This window comes from Salvelinus fontinalis, chromosome 28, assembly GCF_029448725.1.
Source record: "Salvelinus fontinalis isolate EN_2023a chromosome 28, ASM2944872v1, whole genome shotgun sequence".
Taxonomy (NCBI): Eukaryota; Metazoa; Chordata; class Actinopteri; order Salmoniformes; family Salmonidae; genus Salvelinus; species Salvelinus fontinalis.
The window spans coordinates 38,432,011-38,444,368 of NC_074692.1; the positions used below are offsets into that span (position 1 = coordinate 38,432,011).

Sequence of the window (12,358 nt, forward strand, 5' to 3'; positions counted from 1 at the left end):
AGAGAGACAGAGAGAGAGAGAGAGAGAGAGAGAGAGAGAGAGAGACAGAGAGAGAGAGAGAGAGACAGAGAGGAGAGAGAGAGAGAGAGAGAGAGAGAGAGAGAGAGAGAGAGAGAGAGAGAGAGAGGTTGTCTCACAAATACTTCATCGTGATAAACCATGGCTATTAGTGATGAATCACAGGCACTTCCTAGTCGGTAAAGCTGAGTGCTCACTCTGCTCGTCTCAAAGCACCGATGGCAGCAGCGAGTTTTCAGTGGACGATGTAGTCAGAAAGAGTTGACCCCTCGCTGTATTACATTGTGGCTATACTGTGTTAAAGGGGCACTCTAGGATTGGTACATACATTTTTGACGTTTATATTAATTATATATATTTGTTGATTCTTGAATAATATACAGATTGAACTCAGAGTATAAGCAGAGGTGTGATAGAGAAGATAATTGTTTTGTCTTAGCCCATCACAAGCCATGAATGAGACATTCACACATTCTGTTAGACTGAGTGTTTTTACTGCAAATCAGAGAGGCACTTTACTGCTTGTTGATTATCAAAGGCTCCACGTAACACATTGCTTAAATTTAAAACAGTGATATTCAGAATTTTTCAGAAGGTACCCCATTTTTTTCCCAAAGAATTTCTTGCGATCCCGCCCCACCCCAAATGTAATGACACAACCTTAAAATCGGTACATTTTGATTTGACATCATCAAATAACTTTCAGTTTATTGCATTTTCATCTCTTATCAAAAATGAAAAGAAACCAATAAATACATTTAGTCAATAAAATTGTATTTTTCAAATTATCTTTCTCAAAAAATGTATTCCATACTCTTAAATATATATATATTTCTTTACTTTTTGGCGACCCTACTGCTATTTCCATTGCGACCCTGACTTTGAATACCACTGATCTAAAACATTACTTTGACTTTTCATGAAACTGTGTTATAGTGAGACATAAGCCATCCAGAGGGTTTGTCCCAGCTCGTCTTAGCCATCAGCCGCATGTTGGAGTAATCTTTAAAGAAGGAAAGTAAAAGAAGAGCTAACTTCAGAGGGATTGGTTTGCCTCAGCAGCAGCACAGAGTTAAGCTGATATGTATGCTGTGTGTGTTATCGTGTTACACACTGTATACCCCTCACCTTGTAGATTTATTATTCATGTTGAACTCTCTTTTCCTCTCTTTTCCTCCCTCTCTCTCTTTCTCTCTTTCTCTCTCTCAAATTTTCCTAAATCCCTCACCAAGACGCGACCATGAGCCCACTGCGTAGATCCTCGAGTTCCCATGGTGACAGGTAATGTTTCTTGTCAACGTGACAAGGACTGACATGAAAATAGTGTGTGTGTTTGTTTGTTTGTTTGTTCTTCTACTCAAACACTCCACCAGTATCAATACAGCAGCCATAATGAAACGGTCCCAGAGTGATCCTGAATAATTGAAACCTGTTTATCTTCATTTGACTATTTTTAATGGTGTATTCAGTGGACTGCTCTGACCAATACCACCGTTCTGTACAGAACATTTATTAAACCTTGCCTCCCAAATGACACCCTATTCTCTATGTTGTGCACTAATTTTGACCAGAGGGCTGTGCTCAAAAGTAGTGCACTACTGTAGCTATATACACATGCTGTATCTTAATTTGATCATTCTGTTGTTGCAGGAATTTTCTTGCTCAGCAGGAAATGCCAACTTGTTTCGTACTCAAGGTTCAAAAAGGCTTCTAAAGTTAGTAATTTCCACTTTCAAATATTTGCCCTAACGTAAAATGTAGTGTGACCTACAAAAAATGTCCATTCATTATGAGCTACATTCCAATTCATATTTTCTGTTGCTGCAGGATTATTTTCATGCTGTGTTTTCAAACTTTCTCAAATGAAGATACGGCGTCTGTGTGAAATAGGGTGCCATTTTGGGATGCAGGCTATATATGTTCAGCTAGGGAAATGGTCTGTGTTCTCTAGGGGGTTTAATGCATCATGAATACATCATTTTATTTTATTTATTTCACCTTTATTTAACCAGGTAGGCAAATTGAGAACACGTTCTCATTTACAATTGCGACCTGGCCAAGATAAAGCAAAGCAGTTCGACACATACAACAACACATAGTTACACATGGAGTAAAACAAACATACAGTCAATAATACAGTGAAAATAAGTCTATATACAATATGAGCAAGTGAGGTGAGATAAGGGAGGTGAAGGCAAACAAAATATATATATAAATAAATAAAAAAATATATAAAAAGGCCATGGTGGCGAAGTAAATACAATATAGCAAGTAAAAAAAATAACACTGGAATGGTTGGTTTGCAGTGGAAGAAGGTGCAAAGTAGAGATAGAAATAATGGGGTGCAAAGGAGCAAAATAAATAAATACAGTAGGTAAAGAGGTAGTTGTTTGGGCTAAATTATAGATGGGCTATGTACAGGTGCAGTAATCTATGAGCTGCTCTGACAGCTGGTGCTTAAAGCTAGTGAGGGAGATAAGTGTTTCCAGTTTCAGAGATTTTTGTAGTTCGTTCCAGTCATTGGCAGCAGAGAACTGGAAGGAGAGGCGGCCAAAGGAAGAATTGGTTTTGGGGGTGACCAGAGAGATATACCTGCTGGAGCGCGTGCTACGGGTGGGCGTTGCAATGGTGACCAGCGAGCTGAGATAAGGGGGGACTTTACCTAGCAGGGTCTTGTAGATGACCTGGAGCCAGTGGGTTTGGCGACGAGTGTGAAGCGAGGGCCAGCCAACGAGAGCGTACAGGTCGCAGTGGTGGGTAGTATATGGGGCTTTGGTGACAAAACGGATGGCACTGTGATAGACTGCATCCAATTTATTGAGTAGGGTTTTGGAGGCTATTTTGTAAATGACATCACCGAAGTCGAGGATTGGTAGGATGGTCAGTTTTACAAGGGTATGTTTGGCAGCATGAGTGAAGGATGCTTTGTTGCGGAATAGGAAGCCGATTCTAGATTTAACTTTGGATTGGAGATGCTTGATGTGAGTCTGGAAGGAGAGTTTACAGTCTAACCAGACACCTAGGTATTTGTAGTTGTCCACATATTCTAAGTCAGAGCCGTCCAGAGTAGTGATGCTGGACAGGCGGGCAGGTGCAGGCAGCGATCGGTTGAAGAGCATGCATTTAGTTTTACTTGTATTTAAGAGCAATTGGAGGCCACGGAAGGAGAGTTGTATGGCATTGAAGCTCGCCTGGAGGGTTGTTAACACAGTGTCAAGAGAAGGGCCAGAAGTATACAGAATAGTGTCGTCTGCGTAGAGGTGGATCAGAGACTCACCAGCAGCAAGAGCGACATCATTGATGTATACAGAGAAGAGAGTCGGTCCAAGAATTGAACCCTGTGGCACCCCCATAGAGACTGCCAGAGGTCCGGACAACAGACCCTCCGATTTGACACACTGAACTCGATCAGAGAAGTAGTTGGTGAACCAGGCGAGGCAATCATTAGAGAAACCAAGGCTGTCGAGTCTGCTGATGAGGATGTGGTGATTGACAGAGTCAAAAGCCTTGGCCAGGTCAATGAATATGGCTGCACAGTACTGTTTCCTATCGATAGCGGTTAAGATATCGTTTATGACCTTGAGCGTGGCTGAGGTGCACCCATGACCAGCTCTGAAACCAGATTGCATAGCGGAGAAGGTATGGTGGGATTCAAGATGGTCGGTAATCTGTTTGTTGACTTGGCTTTCGAAGACCTTAGAAAGGCAGGGTAGGATAGATATAGGTCTGTAGCAGTTTGGGTCTAGAGTGTCTCCCCCTTTGAAGAGGGGGATAACCGCAGCTGCTTTCCAATCTTTGGGAATCTCAGACGACACGAAAGAGAGGTTGAAAAGGCTGGTAATAGGGGTGGCAACAATTTCAGCAGATAGTTTTAGAAAGAAAGGGTCCAGATTATCTAGCCCGGCTGATTTGTAAGGGTCCAGATTTTGCAGCTCTTTCAGAACATCAGCTGACTGTATTTGGGAGAAAGAGAAATGGGGAAGGCTTGGACGAGTAGCAGAGGGGAGGGCAGTGCTGTTGACCGGGGTAGGGGTAGCCAGGTGGAAATCATGGCCAGCCGTAGAAAAATGCTTATTGAAATCATGTATTGTCGCTGTGGAAATCGTCCTCAGACATCAAATTTCACATAATCAAAATGTGCAGACTTTGTGGCGTAGTTATTTAATACGGAGAGAAACCTTTCCATTTTAACTGGATCCAAATTGCTTAGGATAATCTTACCATTCAATTACTGTATAAATTGATGGATTTAACATTTTCCCTCTCCAACAGGTCTGTTTCTAAAAATCCCATCTATTGCTATTTGTACAACTCTGTTTTGATCACTTTAAACACTTGTCACAATCGTCTTGACGTGGAAGAGAGGACCAAAACGCAGCGTGTGAAAAATACATTCTTTTTAATTATAACGACGAAACAAAAACAACAAACTGACGATCGTGAAGCTATTTAAACAAATCGTGCTGACACTAAACACTACACAATGACATAGAAAATTACCCACAACAGCCCAATGCCTATGGCTGCCTTAAATATGGCTCCCAATCAGAGACAAATGAATGACAGCTGTCTCTGATTGAGAACCATTCAGGCAACCATAGACATACCTAGAAACCTACACTCAACACTAACCCATACACTCTAAGCAAAACCCCCTAGACACTGCAACCACCCAAGACAAGACAAAAACACAAACATCCCCCCTGTCACACCCTGACCTAACCAAAATATTACAGAAAATAAAGATAACTAAGGCCAGGGCGTGACAACACTCAAACACACACGCATGCATGCACACATACAAACACACACATACTCTTGCATCGACCCAGATATTAACAGATCCCTTGATAAAAATGTAATTTCCTTCTCTGCTTGCTTGTCATTCCTTTCCCTTTCATTGCAATGGAACGTTACAGAATAAGAGGAGATAAAGTACATGGATGTGCTTGTTAAACCTTGCTGTCAAACATTGAGACATATCATAGTTGTACCTCTGTGCTGTCAACAACTCAAAACGTATCATATCCCACTGTGAGACTATATTCTAACCTCCTCAGTGCTCTGTCAGCAACTCAAACGTATCATATCCCACTGTGAGACTATATTCTAACCTCCTCAGTGCTCTGTCAGCAACTCAAACGTATCATATCCCACTGTGAGACTATATTCTAACCTCCTCAGTGCTCTGTCAGCAACTCAGTATGTCAGTGTCAGAGATCATATCAAAAGCTGCTTGCCAGCAATCAGAGATCGTGTCTTAAGTCATCCAACCCTACATATTTTTTTAAACAGTATGTCTTTCTTAGATTTCTTATACAGTATGTCTTTCTTAGATTTCTTATACAGTATGCCTTTCTTAGATTTCTTATACAGTATGTCTTTCTTAGATTTCTTATACAGTATGTCTTTCTTAGATTTCTTATACAGTATGTCTTAGATTTCTTATACAGTATGTCTTTCTTAGATTTCTTATACAGTATGTCTTTCTTAGATTTCTTATACAGTATTCCTTTCTTATATTTCTTTGTATATTGTCAGGTCTGACTCCACGGAGACCCTCCAGAAGAACAACAGCAGCAACAGTGGAGTTATTCTGGACATCTCAGCCCTCAAGTTGGAGGTGGACTCTGAGGTCCCTCCTCTACCTCCCCGCTACCGCTTCAGGGACCTGCTGCTGGGGGACCAGTCCTTTCAGAACGACGACAGGTAATGGTAATACACCTGCAAAGATAATATACCTGTAAAGATTATGTAATACACCTGTAAAGATAATATAATACACCTGTAATATAATACACCTGTAAAGATTATGTAATACACCTGTAAAGATAATATAATACACCTGTTATATAATACACCTGTAAAGAGGATATAATACACCTGTAAAGATTATACAATACACCTGTAAAGATGATATAATGCACCTGTAAAGATTATACAATACACCTGTAATGATTATATAATACACCTGTAAAGATTAACAACACACCTGTAAAGATTTACAATACATCCGTGAAGATGATATAATACACCTGTAAAAATGATATAATCACCTGTAAAGATGCTATAATGCACCTGTAAAGATTATACAATATACCTGTAAAGATGCTATAATACATCTGGAAAGATTATATAATATAGCTGTAAAGATTATATAATACTGCCCAGGGGCACTCATTTACACTGCTGCAAGGGCCCCCATTTACACTGCTGCAAGGGCCCCGGTTGCACTGTGTGTGTGTGTGTGTGTGTGCGTGTGCGTGTGCGTGTGTGTGCGTGTGCGTGTGTGTGTGTGTGTGCATGTATGAGTGTTGCATGGGTGGACTGTGTGTACGGTAGTTTTTCTTCTTTGCAATTAATTGATCAGAATTAGGGATGTGGCGGTCATGAAATTTTGTCAGCCGGTGATTGTCATGCAAACAGCCAGTCTCACGGTAATTTACTGTTAATTAACATAAACATGTTTAGCATCTCCTGGCTTCCACGCATAGCATACCATAAATTACCGTGAGACTGGCTGTTTGCATGACAATCACCGGTGCAGACCTTTGGAACATCTACATTTTAAAAAGTATAATAAATGCCAGCCAGGTAGGCTATACTCCTGTTGTAAAGAGAAGCAATGTGCTTAATATTAGGAAAGTTGAGAAATATAGTAAGCCTATAGAAAGCTGATATAGAGGGCATCACTCTGTTTTCTCACGTAATTGCATAGCCTATAGAAATGTTGCACAACATGAGCCTATGGGCTCTCATGAAGTGTTTGATTAGATTTTTGAATACATTTGCAATGATTAGAGGGACAATAGAGTGCTGAGTACCAGGCAGTTGGCAAGTTTGGTAGGCTACTAATGAACATCAGCAGCATCAGAGCTTGGAGAAGCCTAGTTACCGTGACATACCAGTCACATGGAATTTGACTGCCATCATGACTCATGAGAACTGGAATTGAATTCCCTCAGCCATTGTATAAATGCATTCTGCTTCACTGCTGTTATGTGGAGATGTCCTTCAAGATGGTGCTGAAATGAATGAAACACAGTGTTGGAAGAACAGAATGGAGTTTTATGTTTCTTTGGTGCAGGCAGATGTAGCTAAGTGGTTGGTGTTAAATTCTGCATCATTTCTTAATGTGGTTACTAAGTCATTATAACACACTTTAGTCCAGATGGAATTCTACCGTTTAAAAGTCATTTGAAGGGTTTGTGGTTTTCTATTAGGTGATTGTGGAGCGTTCTTCTGAGTACAGATGCTTTATCTTAATTTCAGAGCCTGAAAATAATCCTGCATCAACAGAAAATGTGAATTGTTATGTGGATTATAATTAATTGACATTTTTTTGTAGGGGTTGATACATTTTTCCTTAGGGCAAATCAAGTCTCTAATGTTAAATTGGATACAACAACCTTAGAAGGCTTTTTAAACCTTGGATACACTACAAGTTTGCATTTCCTGCTGTGCAAGAAAATTCCTAAAACAACAGGATGATCAAATTAAGATACAGCATCTGTAGCTAGCTTGTGTTTTGAGAATTTGAAAGCACTAGTGGTCTATCAACATCAGCAGCTGCCTGTTACCGTAGGAGTTCTACCTGACTGTATCGTGGGTCAGGCTCTGATTGGCTGACAGGCTGGCTGATTTGATATAGTGTTGCAGTGAAGACTGAGCTTCGAGCCATATGAATACATTTTACAGTGTGAGCTACATGATTAATGACAAAAAGAGTTGGAATTTGGTAATAAAAACACCTTAACCCAACAAAATCAAAAGTAACCAAAGGTATTGGCATGATGTGTTGTGTATTGAAGCTTATTCGTTTGTTGACATATATCGCCATTGGGAGAATTTAGTCTGCCAGTAGCAATTGGTTATATAAATTCTTCTTAAAAAAATCAGAGCAAGAGTACATTGTTATTTCTCTATTTCTAGGGTCAACATGTCAATTCCAGTAGCACACATCTCACCCAGGAGTCCATTACCGTCTGTAGATTGTATTTCTTCTGAACATGTCCAATATCGCTGTGGACTGATTAGCTAGTACATCAACTGTATGTCTTTTTATTGCTGGAAAAAGAGTGAAATCCCTTTCTGCTGCTGCCTGAAATTTCAAGGTAAAGCGGCTTTGTGAGAGTCAATGTGACGTCTCACCGCTCTCTGTCACTTTGTCCTCTCTTTATCCTTCCCACTTGCTCACTCCCTCTCTCTGATTCTTTTCTCTGTGTCCTTCTCTCTCAACTCAATTCAATTTAAGGGCTTTATTGACATGGGAAACATATGTTAACATTGCTAAAGCAAGTGAAGTAGAAAATAAACAAAAGTGAAATAAACAATAAAAGTAACAGTAAACATTACACTCACAGAAGATCCAAAAGAATAAAGACATTTCAAATGTGATGTTATGTATATATACAGTGATGTAACGAAATGCAAACAGCCGATTTTCTCTTGAGAGCTAGGTCTGCCTACGGCGGCCTTTCTCAATAGCAAGGCTATGCTTACTGAGTCTGTACATAGTCAAAGTTTTCCTTAAGTTTGGGTCAGTCACAGTAGTCAAGTATTCTGCCACTGTGTACTCTCTGTTTAGGGCCAAGTACCATTCTAGTTTGCTCAGTTTTTTTGTTAATTCTTTCCAATGTGTAATTATCTTTTTGTTTACCCATGATTTGGTTGGGTCTAATTGTGTTGCTGTCCTGGGGCTTTGTGGGGTCTGTTTGTGTTTGTGAACAGAGCCCCAGGACCCTCTCTCTCTCTCGCTCTGTCTCTCCCTCTTTCTATCCCCCTGTATCTCTCTCAACCCCCCCCCCCCTCTCTCAATATCTCCCTTCTCTCCGTATCTGTCTCTCTCTCTCTCTCAGCAGGAAATTGCTTTCAGTATGTTTTATATCAGCGCCGTAAAGCTGAACTCTATTCTCATCATGCCTAGAACTGACGTTTCTAAATTAGTGCTGACAAACAAGTAAAATAATTAATCGAGCTAATGGCATTAGTTAATTAGATTTAAATTACAATTTTGAATTTGCTAAAAAATATATATTTAAAAATAAGTACATCGAGTTTCAGGCATACTTTGATTGTAATTGATGGAAACACAAAATGATGTACATTGGAATGTTTTAATAGCATGTTCATCATGATCAACACAAAAGTCAATGTAACATAGAACTATTAATGCTCACAATGGTTAAGTAGGCCTACTCCCTCTTATCACTGTTATTGCCCAGCACAGCACACACACACACACACACACACACACACACACACACACACACACACACACACACACACACACACACACACACACACACACACACACACACACACACACACACACACACACACACACACACACACACACACACACACAGTACTCATTCTAAATGAGTGTAACTATCTCTATGGATACAAAGAACAAAGGTATGTTCTGAAAACACTGTAACCATCTGTACTGTTCAGATAACTTTACACACATAGGACTTCACACTTTCCCACCCTCCCACATCCTCTCTCTCACTTACTCCCACCCTCCCACATCCTCTCTCTCACTTACTCCCACCCTCCCACATCCTCTCTCTCTCACTTACTCCCACCCTCCCACATCCTCTCTCTCGCTCTCACTTACTCCCACCCTCCCACAACCCCCCCACTTACTCCCACCCTCCCACATCCTCTCTCTCTCACTTACTCCTGCTCTCCCACATCTTCTCTCTCTCACTTACTCCTGCTCTCCCACATCTTCTCTCTCTCACTTACTCCCGCTCTCCCACATCCTCTCTCTCTCACTTACTCCCACCCTCCCACATCCTTTCTCTCACTTACTCCCGCTCTCCCACATCCTCTCTCTCTCACTTACTCCCACCCTCCCACATCCTCTCTCTCACTTACTGCCGCTCTCCCACATCCTCTCTCTCACTTACTCCCACCCTCCCACATCCTCTCTCTCACTTACTGCCGCTCTCCCACATCCCCTCTCTCACTTACTCCCACCCTCCCACATCCTTTCTCTCACTTACTCCCACCCTCCCACATCCTCTCTCTCTCACTTACTCCCGCTCACCCACATCCTCTCTCTCACTCACTTACTCCCACCCTCCCACATCCTCTCTCTCTCAATTACTCCTGCTCTCCCACATCCTCTCTCTCTCTCACTTACTCCTGCTCTCCCACATCCTCTCTCTCTCACTTACTCCCACCCTCCCACATCCCCTCTCTCTCACTTACTCCTGCTCTCCCACATCTTCTCTCTCTCACTTACTCCCGCTCGCCCACATCCTCTCTCTCACTTACTCCCGCTCTCCCACATCCTCTCTCTCTCTCTCACTTACTCCCGCACACCCACATTCTCTCTCTCACTCACTTACTCCCACCCACCCTCGCACATCCTCTCTCTCTCACTTACTCCTGCTCTCCCACATCCTCTCTCTCTCACTTACTCCCACCCTCCCACATCCTCTCTCTCACTTACTCCCACTCTCCCACATCCTCTCTCTCTCACTTACTCCCACCCTCCCACATCCTGTCTCTCACTTACTCCCACTCTCCCACATCCTCTCTCTCTCACTTACTCCCGCTCGCCCAAATCCTCTCTCTCACTTACTCCCGCTCTCCCACATCCTCTCTCTCTCACTTACTCCCACCCTCCCACATCCTCTCTCTCTCACTTACTCCCACCCTCCCACATCCTCTCACTCACTTACTCTCACCCTCCCACATCCTCTCTCTCACTTACTCCCACCCTCCCACATCCTCTCTCTCTCACTTACTCCCACCCTCCCACATCCTCTCACTCACTTACTCTCACCCTCCCACATCCTCTCTCTCACTTACTCTCACCCTCCCACATCCTCTCTCTCACTTACTCCCACCCTCCCACATCCTCTCACTCACTTACTCCCACCCTCCCACATCCTCTCTCTCACTTACTCCCACCCTCCCACATCCTCTCTCTCACTTACTCCCACCCTCCCACATCCTCTCTCTCACTTACTCTCACCCTTCCACATCCTCTCTCACTCACTTACTCCCACCCTCCCACATCCTCTCTCTCACTTACTCCCGCTCTCCCACATCCTCTCTCTCACTTACTCCACTTACTCCCGCTCTCCCACATTCTCTCTCTCTCACTTACTCCCGCTCTCCCACAACCTCTCTCTCTCTCACTTACTCCTGCTCTCCCACATCCTCTCTCTCTCACTTACTCCCGCTCGCCCACATCCTCTCTCTCTGACTTACTACCACCCTCCCACATCCTCTCTCACTCACTTACTCCCACCCTCCCACATCCTCTCTCTCACTTACTCCTGCTCTCCCACATCCTCTCTCTCTCACTTACTCCCGCTCGCCCACATCCTCTCTCTCTCACTTACTCCCACCCTCCCACATCCTCTCTCTCACTTACTCCCGCTCTCCCACATCCTCTCTCTCACTTACTCCACTTACTCCCGCTCTCCCACATTCTCTCTCTCTCACTTACTCCCGCTCTCCCACAACCTCTCTCTCTCTCACTTACTCCTGCTCTCCCACATCCTCTCTCTCTCACTTACTCCCGCTCGCCCACATCCTCTCTCTCTGACTTACTACCACCCTCCCACATCCTCTCTCACTCACTTACTCCCACCCTCCCACATCCTCTCTCTCTCACTTACTCCCGCTCGCCCACATCCTCTCTCTCTCACTTACTCCCACCCTCCCACATCCTCTCTCTCACTTACTCCTGCTCTCCCACATCCTCTCTCTCTCACTTACTCCCGCTCGCCCACATCCTCTCTCTCTAACTTACTGCCGCTCTCCCACATCCTCTCTCTCTGACTTACTGCCGCTCTCCCACATCCTCTCTCTCTCACTTACTCCTGCTCTCCTACATCCTCTCTCTCTCACTTACTCCCGCTCTCCCACATCCTCTCTCTCTCTCACTTACTCCTGCTCTCCCACATCCTCTCTCTCTCACTTACTCCCGCTCGCCCACATCCTCTCTCTCTGACTTACTGCCGCTCTCCCACATCCTCTCTCTCTGACTTACTGCCGCTCTCCCACATCCTCTCTCTCTCTCACTTACTCCCACCCTCCCACATCCTCTCTCACTCACTTACTCCCACCCTCCCACATCCTCTCTCTCACTTACTCCCGCTCTCCCACATCCTCTCTCTCACTTACTCCACTTACTCCCGCTCTCCCACACTCCCTCTCTCTCACTTACTCCCGCTCTTCCACATCCTCTCTCTCTCTCACTTACTCCTGCTCTCCCACATCCTCTCTCTCTGACTTACTCCCGCTCGCCCACATCCTCTATCTCTGACTTACCGCCGCTCTCCCACATCCTCTCTCTCTGACTTACTGCCGC

At 43.6% G+C, this 12,358-nt stretch overlaps 1 protein-coding gene across 12 annotated transcripts in view; it reads left to right on the forward strand.

The window, feature by feature from the left end:
* The window catches only part of LOC129826683 (potassium channel subfamily T member 1-like), a 152,090-nt gene that overhangs the window by 11,267 nt on the left and 128,465 nt on the right, over positions 1 to 12,358 (forward strand). For 11 of the 12 annotated variants that reach the window (XM_055887668.1, XM_055887672.1, XM_055887670.1 and 8 more), the window contains exons 2-3: positions 1,251 to 1,299; positions 5,560 to 5,727. In XM_055887668.1, coding sequence (XP_055743643.1) covers positions 1,251 to 1,299; positions 5,560 to 5,727 — 217 coding nt within the window. The remainder of the gene's footprint in view (positions 1 to 1,250; positions 1,300 to 5,559; positions 5,728 to 12,358) is intronic. The other variant, XM_055887669.1, reaches the window with a different exon arrangement.